This window comes from Capsella rubella, unplaced genomic scaffold (assembly GCF_000375325.1).
Source record: "Capsella rubella cultivar Monte Gargano unplaced genomic scaffold, Caprub1_0 scaffold_2, whole genome shotgun sequence".
Classification (NCBI taxonomy): domain Eukaryota; kingdom Viridiplantae; phylum Streptophyta; class Magnoliopsida; order Brassicales; family Brassicaceae; genus Capsella; species Capsella rubella.
Genome location: NW_006238922.1, coordinates 10,397,880 through 10,412,897, shown reverse-complemented (window position 1 = coordinate 10,412,897; position 15,018 = coordinate 10,397,880). Strand labels below are relative to the sequence as shown.

At 40.6% G+C, this 15,018-nt stretch overlaps 5 protein-coding genes across 7 annotated transcripts; 3 read left to right on the top strand and 2 right to left on the bottom strand.

Annotated features, from left to right (window-relative positions):
* The first annotated feature begins 14 nt into the window (after positions 1 to 14).
* Positions 15 to 3,426, top strand: LOC17896530 (tubulin-folding cofactor E). The gene is made up of 15 exons (XM_006302061.2): positions 15 to 405; positions 513 to 683; positions 805 to 851; positions 941 to 1,087; positions 1,177 to 1,251; positions 1,474 to 1,583; positions 1,690 to 1,808; positions 1,878 to 1,939; positions 2,120 to 2,227; positions 2,310 to 2,344; positions 2,432 to 2,497; positions 2,655 to 2,746; positions 2,826 to 2,902; positions 3,004 to 3,081; positions 3,174 to 3,426. Exons 1-15 carry the CDS (start codon positions 96 to 98, stop codon positions 3,270 to 3,272), a joined length of 1,596 nt encoding a protein of 531 aa, XP_006302123.1. The 5' UTR covers positions 15 to 95; the 3' UTR covers positions 3,273 to 3,426.
* LOC17895328 (uncharacterized protein C12orf45 homolog) lies at positions 3,297 to 4,079 on the bottom strand. The gene has a single exon (XM_006301894.2). The coding sequence runs from the start codon at positions 3,932 to 3,934 to the stop codon at positions 3,413 to 3,415; it is 522 nt and encodes a 173-aa protein (XP_006301956.1). The 5' UTR covers positions 3,935 to 4,079; the 3' UTR covers positions 3,297 to 3,412.
* A 308-nt stretch (positions 4,080 to 4,387) lies between these two features.
* On the top strand, positions 4,388 to 6,756 carry LOC17896208 (pentatricopeptide repeat-containing protein At1g71420). Of its 2 annotated transcripts, XM_023787188.1 has the most exons (2): positions 4,388 to 5,350; positions 5,459 to 6,756. In XM_023787188.1, the coding sequence occupies exons 1-2, from the start codon at positions 4,461 to 4,463 to the stop codon at positions 6,693 to 6,695; spliced, it is 2,127 nt and encodes a 708-aa protein (XP_023642956.1). In that variant the 5' UTR covers positions 4,388 to 4,460; the 3' UTR covers positions 6,696 to 6,756. The 2 variants fall into 2 exon arrangements, with proteins under 2 accessions (XP_023642956.1, XP_006301205.1); XM_006301143.2 differs by having other exon boundaries at positions 4,388 to 6,756.
* A 133-nt stretch (positions 6,757 to 6,889) lies between these two features.
* Positions 6,890 to 12,121, top strand: LOC17894787 (SCY1-like protein 2). 2 transcript variants are annotated; one of them, XR_002834958.1, is made up of 15 exons: positions 6,890 to 7,583; positions 7,721 to 7,825; positions 7,917 to 8,024; positions 8,119 to 8,301; positions 8,472 to 8,598; positions 8,694 to 8,755; positions 8,864 to 8,950; positions 9,035 to 9,121; positions 9,228 to 9,341; positions 9,631 to 9,759; positions 9,924 to 9,986; positions 10,124 to 10,285; positions 10,405 to 10,523; positions 10,666 to 11,742; positions 11,882 to 12,121. XR_002834958.1 is itself a non-coding variant. In XM_006300289.2 (14 exons), exons 1-14 carry the CDS (start codon positions 7,092 to 7,094, stop codon positions 11,570 to 11,572), a joined length of 2,745 nt encoding a protein of 914 aa, XP_006300351.1. In that variant the 5' UTR covers positions 6,890 to 7,091; the 3' UTR covers positions 11,573 to 11,926. The 2 variants fall into 2 exon arrangements, 1 of the variants encoding a protein (XP_006300351.1); XM_006300289.2 differs by having other exon boundaries at positions 10,666 to 11,926.
* A 130-nt stretch (positions 12,122 to 12,251) lies between these two features.
* On the bottom strand, positions 12,252 to 14,678 carry LOC17895440 (receptor-like protein 12). The gene is made up of 2 exons (XM_023788542.1): positions 14,201 to 14,678; positions 12,252 to 14,128 (listed from the first exon to the last, which is right to left on the bottom strand). The coding sequence occupies exons 1-2, from the start codon at positions 14,676 to 14,678 to the stop codon at positions 12,252 to 12,254; spliced, it is 2,355 nt and encodes a 784-aa protein (XP_023644310.1).
* Positions 14,679 to 15,018: the final 340 nt, after the last annotated feature.

Below are 15,018 nucleotides of genomic sequence, written 5' to 3'. Positions count from 1 at the left end.
GTCCGTGCACTCGTTGATCTGACGACGTCTTGTTGATTTTTCCGGCGGGTTTCTCAGATCGACAAGTTTGTTTGTTTTCATCGGTTGTTTGGGAAATGAACGCTGAGTCAAGCAACGAGTCTTTCAAAATTGGGCAGCGAGTCCACTCGCTCAATGATTCGCGTCGTGTGGGCACTGTGAAGTATGTCGGAGGTGTGGAGGGATACTCCGGGACCTGGATCGGCGTTGATTGGGATCAAGACGGAGATGGCAAGCATAACGGTTCCGTCAATGGCGTTTTCTACTTTAACGGTCGTTCGCAGAACTCCGCTTCCTTTGTTCGCTCTCAGAATCTTAGTCGAGGTATCACATTGCTTCAAGCCTTGGAGCTCAGATACCGAACAACTTCAACTAAAGACGAAGAAGGTCTGAAGAGATTGTTATAGTTAGTTTCGGTTATGCAATTAGGGAGATTTTGCTTGAAGTATGTTTTGGAATTTGAAATAATGTGTGTATACTTCTATTGATGGTAGATGAAATGTATGTTCTCTCTGCTGGGAACAAACGTATTTCGATTCAGCTTTTGGGAGGAGACAAGATTCAGGATAAGTTAAGTCGGTTCGAGGAGCTTACGAGTGCTTCTCTTTCTTATCTTGGTGTTAGCTCTCTTGGAGTTTCATCTGATTTGGGTTCAATTCTACCAAGTAAGATTCACTCTACTTTCACCTCTGCCATTTTCAAACACACTCGCGTGACTCTCTCTTGCTCAGTACCTTTTAATGAGCGTCTTGTAAGTTGTAAAGTTACTTGCTTCCTCTGTTTCAGATTTGAAGCTGCTGGATTTATCTGGAAACTTGATTTCTGACTGGGAGGTATTGCTAGTAACATATGCTCTTTGTGATACACAAATATTTTAATTTTGGAGTTTATGACTGATCATTTTTTTTCTTTTGGCTTTCAGGAAATTGGTGCTCTTTGTGAACAATTACCAGCCCTTACAACTCTTAATCTGTCTAGCAATTCTATGTCAAGTGAAGTCACCTCTCTGCCACAGCTAAAAAACATCCGTGTTTTGGTTCTGAATAATAGTGGTGTCAGCTGGACTCAGGTGATTTGTGACTTCTTAACTTGTTATTTTTTTTCTCACGGACTAATTGAGTTCCATCTCAGTTTCTGACTCTTGCAATCATGGAGCAGGTTGAAAACCTTAGGCGCTCGTTACCTGGAATTGAGGAGTTGCATCTGATGGGGAACATGATATCTGCCATAACAGTAATGTGTTTTCTTTCGTAGTTCCAGTGCTTGCTCAGTTTCTTTAAGTAGGATATAGTTTGGACATGCTTGGGAAACGCTTTTGTGTCTTTGAAGATTATACTTGAGTTGCACTCATGCCAACACTTTTTTTGCTTTGAAAACTTGGGTGTTGAGTTTGTAAACTGTGAACTTATTTTCCCTCCCTTTTTTTTTTAAATTCGCTCTGGTTCCTTCTTGCAGTCGATGTCGTCCTCAGATGATCAAGCATTTAATTCTCTGCAACTTCTGAACTTGGAAGATAACTGTATCTCCGATTGGAGTGAAGTATTAAAGCTATCTCAACTTCCATGGTCAGTAATAAATATCTTCCCTCTTACTCGTTGTCGATGGACTCGTAAATATACATTGTGCTAATGATACTTATCAACAATGGATCATCTAAACATTGTTTCTCAGCTTGGAGCAGCTTTACCTGAACAAGAATAAACTGCCACGCATATTTCACTCTGTAAATAGCAATGAATCACCAAAGAAAAGCAGCAACCCATTTCCCAGTCTGCATTGTCTTCTTCTAGGTAATCTTCTCTAGTGTAATGTCCCTTTCTTGAATTTTGGCCATTTATCTCACCGTTGTGTTTTCTCAGGATCCAACAGCATTGATGATCTGGCCTCAATAGACGCACTGAATGCGTTTCCGAAATTGGTGGTATTGACATCTTTTTTCTGTGATACTCTAATAGAGCAGTAATGATCCTTGTTATAGAAGCCTAGCATTTACCCACTGGAATTCTTGATTTTTCTTGCAAGTCTTAGATGTTCTTCATGAAAGCTAGGTAGACTTTTGAAGATCATGCCCTTTAACAGAACTCCTCTCTTCAACTTATAGGACATCAGGCTTTCGGATAACCCAATAAGCGATCCTGCAAGAGGCGGTGTCCCCAGATTTGTTCTCATTGCACGGTTGACGAAAGTACAAGTGCTGAATGGGAGTGAGGTAGTACAAGTGCCTAATAATGTTGAACATATTGTTACCTTTAATTGCTCTTTTAAATCTGAACCTATCGGGATTTTTTCAGGTCAGAGCTCGTGAAAGAAGGGATTCTGAGATCCGGTAAATCGTCAAACATCTCTTCGTGATCAATCTTGTTGTTTGATTTCAGTAGCACCACTTTTATTATTTTATTTTGGGTGATCGTAGGTATGTCCGAATGGTGATGTCAAAACTAACTAATAAGTCTGAGGAGATTGAGCTGCTCCACCCTAGGTACATTTTGCAAAACTATTTATCTTCTTCAATCTAATCTTCGCAAACAAAATAATAAGTGGTACTATATTTTGGTTTCCTGTTTTCTTCCTTAGTGCAAGTTTCTGCCAAAAGAAATTGATAGAAGAAAAAATTAAAATTGTTTGTGATATCACAGGTTTAATGAACTGAAGAAACTTTACGAAATTGAGGATGAAAGGGCATCGACTGAGAGCAGCGGCCCTAAAAACATGGCATCTGGACTAATCTGTATGACTCTTTTAAGCGCTTCTTATGCATGGTTCATTGATTGTCTAAAGCTTGTATTATATCACTATGACATGTGCAGCCATTACTCTCAAATGTGTTGGTCCATCAATGGGTGAAAAGCCTCAGTTGACAAAGAAGTTACCAGGCAGTATAACGGTTGTTACTTATTCTTCTTGTGTATTGAGAATCAGAAGTCTTAGAAACTGTGAAAATGTGCAACTATTTATGTTATAGCTTTTAATTCGTGTTTGTAACAGGTTGGGAAGTTGAAGATCTTATGTGAGAACTTTTTCAAGCTCAAGTCCATTAAGCCAAGATTATTTCTGCAGGAGGAGGTATCTAGCGTAAAAATTAGTATCTCTGCACAAGTCTTTGTATTTCTACGTTCATTATATCAACTGAAATATTCTATATATTTCCATGGCAGGGCTCACCTTTTCCTACAGCACTCGATGAAGAGACATCAACATTACTGGACGTTGGAATCTGCGAGGGCTCTACACTTCTAATCGATGAAGAGAGCTAAGACACACAGAGAATAACTCTTGCATTCACGTTCCAAAATCGTTATTTTCAAAACAGATGCATTATATATTCTCAACGATAACATTAGGCAAAAGTTTCATATAAAGTAAAATATTGAAACTGAGAAGAGAGAACATGTTTTTAAGAGAGCTCAATGATCTTGGTTCTTTTTCTGCTACATTCTTCACTCTTATTCTCTTCTCCATCACTGTCGCTATCACTTTCATCATGGCTGCTTGAATCTCCACTTCTAGTGGCCGGACCAATGCCTGAAATAGCTGCTTCAGCGGCATTGACTGCTTCAGGTGTGTTGAGATCAGCGATTCCTAGCATCAAGTCCATTTCGATAACTTGAGATTCGTTTCCTGTTAACGCTTCGATATCAAAAGCTTCAGAGTTTCCCTCTGCTGCGTCTTGCTCCAACTTTTTGTTAGCTTCCGCCATAACCCCCAAGAAGCCTTTTACTTTGTCGAGAAATTGGCTTTTGGGAACTGGAGCAATAGTTGGTGGCTTCGATGGAGGAGCTTCCCTCTGTTTCTTCTCCTTCTTCTTCTTCTTCTTCTTCTCTGTACAGACCAAAAGTGCCGAATCCAAAGCAGAGGAAGAAGATGGATTCTCGAGCTCCAATTTTAAAAGATCTTTGCAGTTTTCTTTCCCTCCCATGATTTATGGTTGCTGAAATCAGAAAGTTTCGAAACTATGGAGAGGAAGAGAACTATGAGATTGACCGGTCAGTGGGTGGAAGTTTTGAGGTCACCTGTAAAATAGCCGCTCTCGCTTTAGGGTTTCGGTAGTTGATTTGAAGATGTTCTGACATTCAATTTATACGGTATACAACCTACAAAATAGCGCAAGTCAAATTGGTAACTTCGACGGGTTTAACCGTCTAACTATTTTCCTTAACCGGTAGGTACGACTGATTCGCCTATATCTTTTATTTTACCCGGTTGGTCATTGAACCGATTAGATCTATCTCGGTTTATACCCGGTTAATTTGGCCTTGCTTCTAGCATGTATTGCCTCTATTAATTATTGTCCAAGTAAAAGTTGTTAAAATCACCAAAAACAGAGGATTTAGAGACAATTTGATTTTGCTAGTTAACTCAATGCTACAAAAGCTGTTTCTATTAGACGAAACAGAGGTTACTTAATTTGTGTTCATAAACGAGGTAATGAATTTGGAGCGTCGATGATTACAAGCTTATCTCATATCTCTTTTGGGACATTGAGGTGCTTTAGCTTTGCTGCTTTACATTCTGCATTGAAACACGACTTTGTTGAAGGATTGCGTAAGTTAGTGAGGTCCAATGATCTCCCTCGAGCTGTTTCCTTGTTCTATTGTGCGCCGATCGAGCTTCAGTCTCAGCAGGCTTACGCGGCTCTGTTTCAAGCATGTGCAGAGCAACGCAATCTCAGCGATGGAATCAATTTACACCACCACATGCTTTCACATCCCCATTGTTATTCCCAGAACGTTATCCTTGCTAATTTCCTCATTACTATGTATGCGAAATGTGGAAATATCTTATACGCACGGCATGTGTTTGATAAAATGCCTGACAGGAATGTAGTTTCGTGGGCTGCATTGATCACGGGCTATGTGCAGGCAGGGAACGAACAAGAGGGGCTCATTCTTTTCTCTGATATGTTAGCTCAGTTCTGCCCTAACGAGTTTGCGTTGTCAAGCGTGTTAACTTCTTGTCAGTACGAGCCTGGAAAGCAGGTACATGGACTTGCATTGAAACACGGTTTACATTGTTCGATTTATGTGGCGAATGCGCTTATCTGTATGTACGGTAGGTGTCATAATGGTGCCGCCGGATATGAAGCTTGGACTTTGTTTGAGGCCATGGAGTTTAAGAATCTGGTTACTTGGAACACAATGATTGCAGCCTTCCAGTGCTGCAACCTCGGGAAACAGGCCATTGGTCTTTCTATGCGGATGCACAGAGAGGGAGTGGGATTTGATCGTGCCACGGTGCTTAATATATGTTCTTCCTTGTACAAAAGCTCTGACTTAGTTTCTGACGAGGTTTCAAAGTTTTGTCTTCAGCTGCATTCTCTGGCTGTAAAATCCGGGTTGGTGACTCAGGCTGAAGTGGTCACCGCATTAGTTAAAGTTTATTCGGAAATTTTAGGAGACTTTACTGACTGCTATAAGATTTTTATGGAAATGAGACACTGCAGGGACATTGTTGCTTGGAATGGGATTATAACAGCGTTTGCAGTGTATGATCCAGAGAGGGCTATACTTCTCTTTGGTCAGATACGTCATGAGAAGCTAACCCCTGACTGGTATACTTTCTCAAGTGTACTAAAAGCTTGTGCGGGACTTGTCACTGCTCGTCATGCTTTGTCTATACACGCTCAAGTGCTCAAGGGTGGTTTTGCAGCTGACACATTACTGAACAATTCATTAATCCATGCATATGCCAAGTGTGGCTCTCTTGACTTGTGTAAGCGGGTATTTGATGATATGGATATGCGGGATGTGGTAACGTGGAACTCTATGCTCAAGGCATATTCATTGCATGGCCAAGTAGACTCAATTTTGCCAGTCTTTAAGAAAATGGACATAAGCCCTGACTCAGCGACTTTCATAGCTCTTCTCTCGGCTTGCAGCCACGCTGGACAAGTAGAAGAAGGATTGAGAATATTCAGATCCATGTTTGAGAAACCTGAAACTCTTCCCCAGCTGAATCACTATGCTTGTGTGATCGACATGCTAGGCCGAGCTGAACGGTTTGCTGAGGCAGAAGAAGTTATCAAGCAGATGCCAATGGACCCAGATCCTGTAGTTTGGAGTGCATTATTGGGATCATGCAGGAAACATGGTAACACCCGGTTGGGTAAGTTAGCGGCAGATAAACTGAAAGAACTAGAACCCGTAAACTCATTGAGTTACATCCAGATGTCAAACATATACAATGCAGAATTTAGCTTTAACAAAGCCAATAAAAGTATAAAGGAGATGGAAACATGGCGAGTGAGGAAAGAAACAGGCTTGAGCTGGACCGAAATAGGAAACAAGGTTCACGAGTTCGCATCAGGAGGAAGGCATCGTCCAGACAGGGAAGCCATAAGCAGAGAATTAGAGAGGCTGATTAGTCGGTTGAAGGAGATGGGTTATGTTCCAGAGATGAGGTCAGCTTCACAAGATATAGAGGAAGAGGAACAGAAGGAAGAACATTTGTTGCATCACAGTGAGAAACTAGCGTTAGCATTTGCGGTGATGGAGGGAAGAACATCGGGTGATTGTGGTGTGAATATGATACAGATAATAAAGAACATAAGGATATGTATTGATTGCCATAACTTCATGAAATTGGCCTCAAAGCTTTTAGGGAAAGAGATTCTTCTGAGAGACTCGAATCGGTTTCACCATTTCAAAGATTCCGCCTGCTCTTGTAATGACTACTGGTAATCGCCGACAATGAGGTCAAGAAGCTAAGCTATGTTAGTTTCTGTGTTACTTTCATCTCAAGACAAGGACAAGGACTGATTTGGCAATAAATAAAGTTATATCAACAAAAAAAAGAAAAAAACAATGAGAAATGGAAAAAAGACTGTTGTGTTGTAATTAAGGAGAAAGAGAAAGCAAAAAACAAACAAACAAGTTGCTCCAGAGAGGTGAGAGAGGTGGGGGAAGAAGACGATCTTCGATCCAGACTTGTGCTTCTCTTTCGCCATCGTCTTCTTCCTCGATCCCGGTTAAATTCGCATTCTCAACTCCGTTTTGGTTTTAGATCTCTCGTCGGATCATTTGTTTTCACGTCGTCGACCGACAACATTTAAGAGCAATTTTTCCGATCCAGCAGAAATGTCGATAAATATGAAAACGTTTACTCAAGCTCTAGCTAGAACGGCTGCTGTGATTGAGAAGACGGTTCATACCACAGTTCAGGAAGTTACGGGACCTAAGGCTCTTCAGGACTACGAGCTTCTCGATCAGATCGGTTCCGCTGGCCCTGGTCTCGCTTGGAAGCTATACGCAGCTAAGGCGCGTGATTCCACGCGCTCACAGCAGTATCCGACGGTCTGTGTCTGGATGCTTGATAAGCGCGCTTTGTCGGAGGCTCGTGTACGAGCGGGGTTGTCTAAGGCAGCGGAAGATGCGTTCCTTGATTTGATTCGAGCTGATGCGGGGAAGCTGGTGCGGTTGAGGCATCCTGGTGTGGTTCATGTGGTGCAAGCACTTGATGAGAATAAGAATGCTATGGCTTTAGTTACGGAACCGCTCTTTGCCTCTGTGGCTAATGCGCTTGGGAATGTGGAGAATGTGGCTAATGTGCCGAAAGATCTTAAGTCAATGGTAAGCTTTATGTTCTCTATTAGAATCATATATTAGTTACATCATCTTGTTTGCTGTGATTCAACTCAATTTGAGTTTGACATTCTTTAAATCTCCTCAAAGGAATTTTCTTAAATTGATTGTGTACAATTGATCAGGAGATGAGCTTGTTGGAGGTGAAGCACGGTCTGCTCCAGATTTCCGAGACTTTGAATTTTTTACACAATAACGCAAATCTCATCCATCGAGCCATATCTCCAGAGGTTAGTTTTCCGAAATTCGCAGCCAGACTTGTCTTCTTAGAAGTCGTGTTTGCAAGATTTATTAACGTGTGCCATTGTAACTTCCCTGCAGAATGTTCTAATCACTTCAGCTGGTTCTTGGAAACTCGCCGGGTTTGGTTTTGCTATTTCGGCTTCACAGGCTGGGAATTTGGATCACATGCAATCATTCCACTACTCTGTGAGTTAACCAAACTCTAAATATTACTAAACTGCTGTGTCTATGATGTATTTGACTCTACAAGCGAGATGATTTATTGCATATGCCCGTACAGGAATATGACGTCGAGGATTCAATACTGCCAGTCCAGCCATCCCTAAATTACACCGCACCTGAACTGATGCGCAGCAAAAGTCCATCAGCTGGAGCTTCGTCAGACATTTTTAGTTTTGGATGCCTTGCCTATCATCTAGTTGCTCGGAAACCGTTGTTAGACTGCAATAACAATGTCAAGATGGTAAGTCGATAACCCGACCTGACATTAGTTATAAATTCAGATATATGGTGTCTGACATGTTTTCTCTCATGCTTTATGTCTTAGGAGTAGTTCTATTTTTTCAGACAGATAGCACTATATTCTTTGAATTTTCCCACGGCTGATGATGGTTATCTTGAAATTTCTCGCAGTACATGAACACGTTGAACTATATAACAAATGAATCTTTCTCTTCGATACCCTCGGACTTGGTATCTGATTTGCAAAGGATGCTATCAACCAATGAGTCCTTTAGACCAACAGCATTAGATTTCACAGGTAAGTGTAAATAATCTTGAAGAGGTTTCCTTACTTGTAAAATTGTTTCTCTTTGCTTGTTAGTTACAACATTTCCTTGAACTCTCATTCTGTAGGATCAAATTTTTTCCGAAGTGATGCTAGGTTACGTGCTCTCCGTTTCCTTGATCATATGCTTGTACGTCTACATACTTTCAACAATTCTTTCAGACAGACTATATATTGATGATGGAAAATGTATTTCCACATTTGATAACCTTTTAGGAACATTTTTCTCTTTCCTCAGGAAAGAGATAACATGCAGAAGTCCGAGTTCTTAAAAGCATTATCAGATATGTGGAAAGATTTTGATTCCCGTGTATTACGGTATAAGGTAGCCACTTTACTGACTTATTCGGTGTCTTGATAGAGATAATATGTCTTGCAACAACTTAATAAACCATGTTTTATCATGCAGGTGCTTCCACCTCTTTGTGCTGAACTTAGGAATTTGGTTTTGCAACCAATTATTTTGCCAATGGTTCTAACTATAGCACAGTCTCAGGTAATTTTAATTCTTTAGGTGATATGGAAAACTAGTTTTATCTAAGACATCACTGAGTCACTGACTGAATGCTTGAAACTGGAAATCTTAAAAATTGCAATTGCAGGATAGGAGTGACTTTGAGCTGATAACACTTCCAGCTCTTGTTCCTGTTCTGAGTACTGCTTCAGGAGATACATTACTGCTGCTTGTAAAGCATGCAGAGCTTATTACTAACAAGGTAAAGTTGATAAATATGTAGACTTAATTATGTTTTTCTTAGCTTGCCCATGTTTGTTTCTTGTTAAGTCTTCTGATACACAGATCTAGTCAGATGCATATATTTTTTACTTATATTTCTAACTTGCCATGTATGGTAATCTGTTGAGAGCTTCCACCTTGAAGTTAGACTGAGTGCTGTTTGTTACTGGATCCAGTTGTAAATATATGCATTGAAAATAGTATTCCTTGTTTTGTGTTGCACACAGAGTCAGATCCTTACTCGGCTTCGTTTTTGTTAAACTTTTCAGACTGATAGCGAGCATCTTGTATCACATGTCCTCCCTTTGCTTCTGCGAGCCTACAATGATAACGATGTCCGCATTCAGGAGGAAGTTCTTAAAAGATCTACATCTGTCGCTAAGCAACTTGATGGTCAGGTGATGCTCAATGTTTTATTTAATGTTTTATTGGAATAAGTTTTTTATCCATAAGGGTAAAATCAATTTCAATTAGTGGCTCTGTGACTGTGCTGAGTATTACACTTATTTACACTGAATGCGTTCTCTTAGTTGTCTTATTTTTTTCCGTCTTGTTTATGCAGGTCGTGAGGCAAGCAATTTTGCCTCGTGTTCATGGCTTGGCTCTCAAAACTACAGTTGCTGCGGTATGTTATATGACTTGTTCGATCATCTCAGCTCCTCTTGTAATCCTAGCATCCTTAATAGCTTTAGAAAGAAGGAGGAAGCTGGATTAATTGATTCCATCTTATACATTAGTTGTTGTAATGTATTTGTTGTGCAGGTCAGAGTAAATGCTTTGCTCTGCTTAGCAGAGTTGGTGCAAACACTTGATAAGCCTGCCGTTATCGAAATTCTGCAAACAATTCAACGGTGCACTGCCGTTGATCGTTCTGCACCTACCCTTATGTGTACCCTTGCTGTAGCAAACGCAATCTTAAAACAGGTAGGAAACAGGTCAAATTTCTCTTTAATGTCGGAAGTTTGAACGTCTTGACTTTCTCCCTTTTCTATCTGTGGTAGCATCACATCTTATAATCTGCATTTTCCATCATTGTTCTCTAGTATGGAGTTGAATTCACAGCAGAACATGTGTTGACCCTGATGATGCCGCTTCTCACTGCCCAACAACTGAATGTCCAGCAGTTTGCCAAATATATGCTATTTGTCAAGGATATTCTCAGGTGTGCCTGTTGTTCTCAGACAATCTTCTGAAGAGTTTTCTTCACGTCCTTACCACTCAACATAGTGTTGTCTTTATTTATTTTATTTTTTTTGGACAAAAGTGTTGTCTTTATTATGATCTGCATGTGTCTCTTGGAACAGGAAAATAGAGGAAAAAAGAGGAGTTACAGTAAATGATTCTGGAATCCCAGAGGTGAAACCCCATTCTGTTGCCAATGGAATCCAGTTGCAATCATCCACTCAACCACCTGAGAAGGTTGCTTCTGCAGCCAAGAGTAGTCCTGCATGGGATGAGGATTGGGGTTCTCCGAGCAAAAATTCTGCTACAGGAAACTCTGCTACAGGAAACTCTGCTTCTTCTCTTCATAACACAAACCATCAGTTTAACAAATCCACAGATCAGTCAAAGCCATCGATCATGTCTACTCTTCCTAACCAGGAAACAACACCAACCGCATGCCCTGCAGTGGACATCGAGTGGCCTCCAAGACAATCTTCAAGTCATACCGCTCCAGCAACTGATGTTAAAGCACAACTAAACACAGGACCATCATTTACTCCGAGTTTCGATGAATTAGACCCATTTGCTAATTGGCCTCCACGTCCCAACAATGGTACTTCTGTTGCTTCTAACGTTCTCAACAATGGCACTGCATCCAATTTTAGCAACAAATTACCAAGCGGCACCCATTTTCAGACCGCTAACGATGACAACTGGGCATTCAGCAATGCCTCCTTGTCTTCGCTAAAACCACCCCAGCAAGGGAATCTAGGTATCTCTGCAAATAATCAAGACCCAATCAACTCTTTCGGTGTACCAAAACAGAGCCAAGGAATGTCATCTTTCGCTAGTGGTTCATACAGTAACCAGAAGCCAGCAGACATCAGTTCCATATTCGGTTCAAGCAAAACCGAGCAGTCCGCAATGAAACTTGCACCACCACCTTCAGTAGCAATGGGAAGAGGAAGGGGGAGAGGTAGAGGTGGTACTGGCACATCTACCTCAAAGCCCAATGGCTCACAACCATCTCTGCTGGATCTATTATGACCAAAGTTCTTGGTGTTGGTGTTTGGTCGTGTAGTGAAGAAAAGCATATATAGCATGGGGATTGCGCTCTGTGCTTTGTGGTGCATAGAAAACTTTCCAGAAAAATGGAGATGTTATGTAAACATCTTCTGGGATTAGCTTCCACCATATAAACTTTACAACAGCTTCAGGTTGTTTCTGTCTTTCTCAAATTGTGTACATTTTGCGATGTTTTTTTTCTTACTCTTTCCATTGCTTCATTCATCACTCATTATATTATTTCACGGTAGCGGCTCTTTTTTTCATGTATACGTAAATTTTTTTTGGCAGTTCCTGGATCGTTTCGTACATATGAGGTCTGAGTTATCTTTTGAATGTCGGAAATTCTCCATTTGTCATTAGCGTCTGTTGGTAACTTGACGGTGCCACCGAGTGACCGTTCCAATCCCCTTACAGTTGTTACATATGGACTCACTATTTGTATAGTTATGATCAAGAGATCTATATTTTATAGCCGCATACGTGAGAATTGCTGAACACAACGTATACAGTTTCAAGCCAATATACATATATCGACTACCACCAAAGACGTTTATTACATAACAATTAAATAGAAAATTACAAACAAACACAGACGAGTCTTTTGGAGAACACAAACATGATTAGACAAGAGATAGGCTTAACGGGCACTTGTGGTGACTCAGTTTTTTCCGACCAAATTTTTACAAGTGCTCAGTTTTTTCCGACCAAACTTTTCAGTGAACCAGTCATGATTGTGTGAAGTGAAGATGTATCCGATCACCAAACCACAAAATACACCGGGTCCATAGGCTATTGCTGCTGCTACCCAGTTGAACATATTTTCCTCCTCCTCTGACAACTCCTCTTGCTGCTGTGATGTAGGATTCCGAACATGAGTTTCTCCACAGATTTCTTCAAGACCGTAGAGTCCATGGTTGTCTGAGAATGAAGAACATTTCTGTCTTTGAAACTGTGTGCCCCGTGGCACTGGACCTTGGAGATTGTTATGGGAGAAGTTCATGTATGATAGAAAAGAGAGTTTACTAAGATCTTGTGGGATTTGACCTGATAGCTTGTTACAAGATAGGTCTAACGTCTCGAGCTTTGTCAGATTTGCCAAGAATCGTGGGATAACGCTTGTGAATGCATTACCTGACAAGTTGAGAATTCGTAATTCCTCCAAACAACCAACGGAATCAGGTATTTCGCCATACAATCTGTTGTCCGAAAAGTCAATGGCTCTGAAGTCTTGTCGGATCCGCTCGAAACTCATTGCTACTCCTTTATTCACCATTTCCATGGAGCGATAAATAAGAGAAAAATTCTGGATGTCTTCAACGTACTCATAACTTCCATTGGCTAATGTAGTCATTTCATGCCAAGTGGAGAAAAAATGAGGTGGGAGTGTTCCATTGAAGCCATTGTGTGATATATCGACGATTCTTAAACTCTGAAACCCAATGGGCACGTCGTGATGATGCAATGGCCCATAAAACTCGTTTGATCTGAGGATGAGGACATGTAAAGATGGCAGCGATCCCAACCAAGATGGAAACTTGTCCTTGATTTTGTTGCCTTCAACATTCAAAAATTGCAACGCTTTGCAGTTGATCAAAGACTTTGGAAACTTACCCTCCAGCTGGTTGCGACTAATGTCCAGTGATTGTAAGTTTGTAGCATTGGCAAACATATCCGGAAGAGTTCCACTGAAGTCGTTGTTTCGAAGAATCAGCCCCGTAAGATTGAAGTTCCTTAAACATGAAGGAATAGAGCCGCTGAAGAGATTGTTGGACAAATCTAAGAAGTTTAACCCTCTCAGCTGCTTGCAGATCCAAAGAGGAAATGGCCCTCGAAATGAATTCGAACTCAAATCCAACACTTGGATCAGTGTTTCTTTTGAAGACATTTTTTCAAAACTGCTGAAAGAGTTGTGTGAAAGCATGGCTGACGACAATTTCCAAACCCAAGATGGTACTTCACCTTCCAACTTGTTGTTGTAAACCCCAAAAAAACTGAGGCTAGCTAGCTTTGACAGAGATCTAGGGATAGTCCCACTGATATTGTTGTTATCAACAAATAATAATACGAGGTTGGGAAATTTAGATATGGATTCTGGGATGGAGCCATCGAATCTATTATGAGAAAGGAGTAGATATTGAAGCTTAGATGATGAGGATGTATTCTCAAACTGTATAGGTCCGGTGAATTGGTTTCTATCCATATAAACCAATTCTAGTGAAGGAATCGAGAACAAAGATTTAGGGAAAGGCCCGACTAATGAGTTTGCACTAACAGAAAAAGTCACCAAGTTGTGGAATCCACTCATATCAGATGGAAGCGATGTGAAGTTATTATAGTAGATGCTAAACTCGGAAAGCCTCGTTAAATTAGTAAAAGAATTAGGAATACTACCACTTAAACTGTTACGTTCAAGTGATATGACTCTTAGTTCGTTTAGGTTTCCTATGGAAGCTGGAACTTCACCTACCAATTGATTGAACCCTAGTTTGAGATCTGAGAGACGAGAAAGGTTTCCTAGTGAAGAAGGAATCTTTCCTATGAGACCGTTAAACCCTAGGCTAAGGTATCTTAGTTGGTTTAAATTGCTTATTGAAGACGGAATCTCACCGATCAATCTATTCGAAGAAAGCTCAAGATGAATGAGGCGAGAAAGATTTCCTAGTGAAGAAGGAATCTCTCCTTGGAGATTGCAACCAGACAGGTCTAGGCTACTAAGAGACTCGAGTCTAAAAAGACTACTATTAGTTTTCAAAGAGTTGTTGAGAAGAGTTGTATTAAGGTCGAGTGATATAACCTGGCCAGATTTATCATCGCACTTGACACCCTCCCAGAAACAGCAGTCGGTGCTCTTATTCCACGGACTTGGTTTAGAGTCGAAGATCGGAAACTCGTCTCTGAATTCCAAAAGAGCATCCCTCTGGTCATGGCGGCAAAAGTGGAGCGAAGGAGAAGCAAGAGAGTGTATAAAAAGGAAAAAATAAATGGTAATGATACAAGAAACCCAATAACAACAACGGCTTCGAGTCGTTATATTTATCTTTTGATGAGGTTGTGTTGTAAGTAATGAGTTGTATATGCGCTTCATTGGTTCTCTTTAAAAAGAAGAAGATAACCCCTTAGTGGGGATGTGACTAAGCTAACCAGCCTTGCGTCAAGTCATGGATTTGGTTGATTTGTTCAAGTCTTTGTCAAAATATCTCCCCGTAAAACATGCACTAACTTATTCAATCCTCCTAAAATATTTCCCACGTCAAGTGTTTACTTTGTGCGATGATGTTAACAAACGTCAAGTTCGTGAAGTATGTTAAGGTTTACGAATGAGTGAATGACTTAATAAACTGATAATCATCAATTCATCATGCTAGTACGTATCATGTATGTAACTAGGTTGGTGGTGGGCACATTTGTTATATGCAATGAAAACT

Coding starts and splice junctions, on each gene's coding strand:
- LOC17895328 (XM_006301894.2), bottom strand. CDS start 3,934: ATGGGAGGGAAAGAAAACTGCAAAGATCTTTTAAAATTGGAGCTCGAG.
- LOC17894787 (XM_006300289.2), top strand. CDS start 7,092: ATGTCGATAAATATGAAAACGTTTACTCAAGCTCTAGCTAGAACGGCT. Junction 8,951..9,034: donor CCCGTGTATTACGGTATAAG/GTAGCCACTTTA, acceptor TTTATCATGCAG/GTGCTTCCACCTCTTTGTGC. Junction 9,987..10,123: donor TCAAAACTACAGTTGCTGCG/GTATGTTATATG, acceptor TTTGTTGTGCAG/GTCAGAGTAAATGCTTTGCT.
- LOC17896530 (XM_006302061.2), top strand. CDS start 96: ATGAACGCTGAGTCAAGCAACGAGTCTTTCAAAATTGGGCAGCGAGTC. Junction 2,498..2,654: donor ATTGAGCTGCTCCACCCTAG/GTACATTTTGCA, acceptor GTGATATCACAG/GTTTAATGAACTGAAGAAAC. Junction 3,082..3,173: donor GATTATTTCTGCAGGAGGAG/GTATCTAGCGTA, acceptor TTTCCATGGCAG/GGCTCACCTTTTCCTACAGC.
- LOC17895440 (XM_023788542.1), bottom strand. CDS start 14,678: ATGAAGCGCATATACAACTCATTACTTACAACACAACCTCATCAAAAG. Junction 14,129..14,200: donor TTCTTCGAATAGATTGATCG/GTGAGATTCCGT, acceptor ACGGTCTCATAG/GAAAGATTCCTTCTTCACTA.
- LOC17896208 (XM_006301143.2), top strand. CDS start 4,461: ATGATTACAAGCTTATCTCATATCTCTTTTGGGACATTGAGGTGCTTT.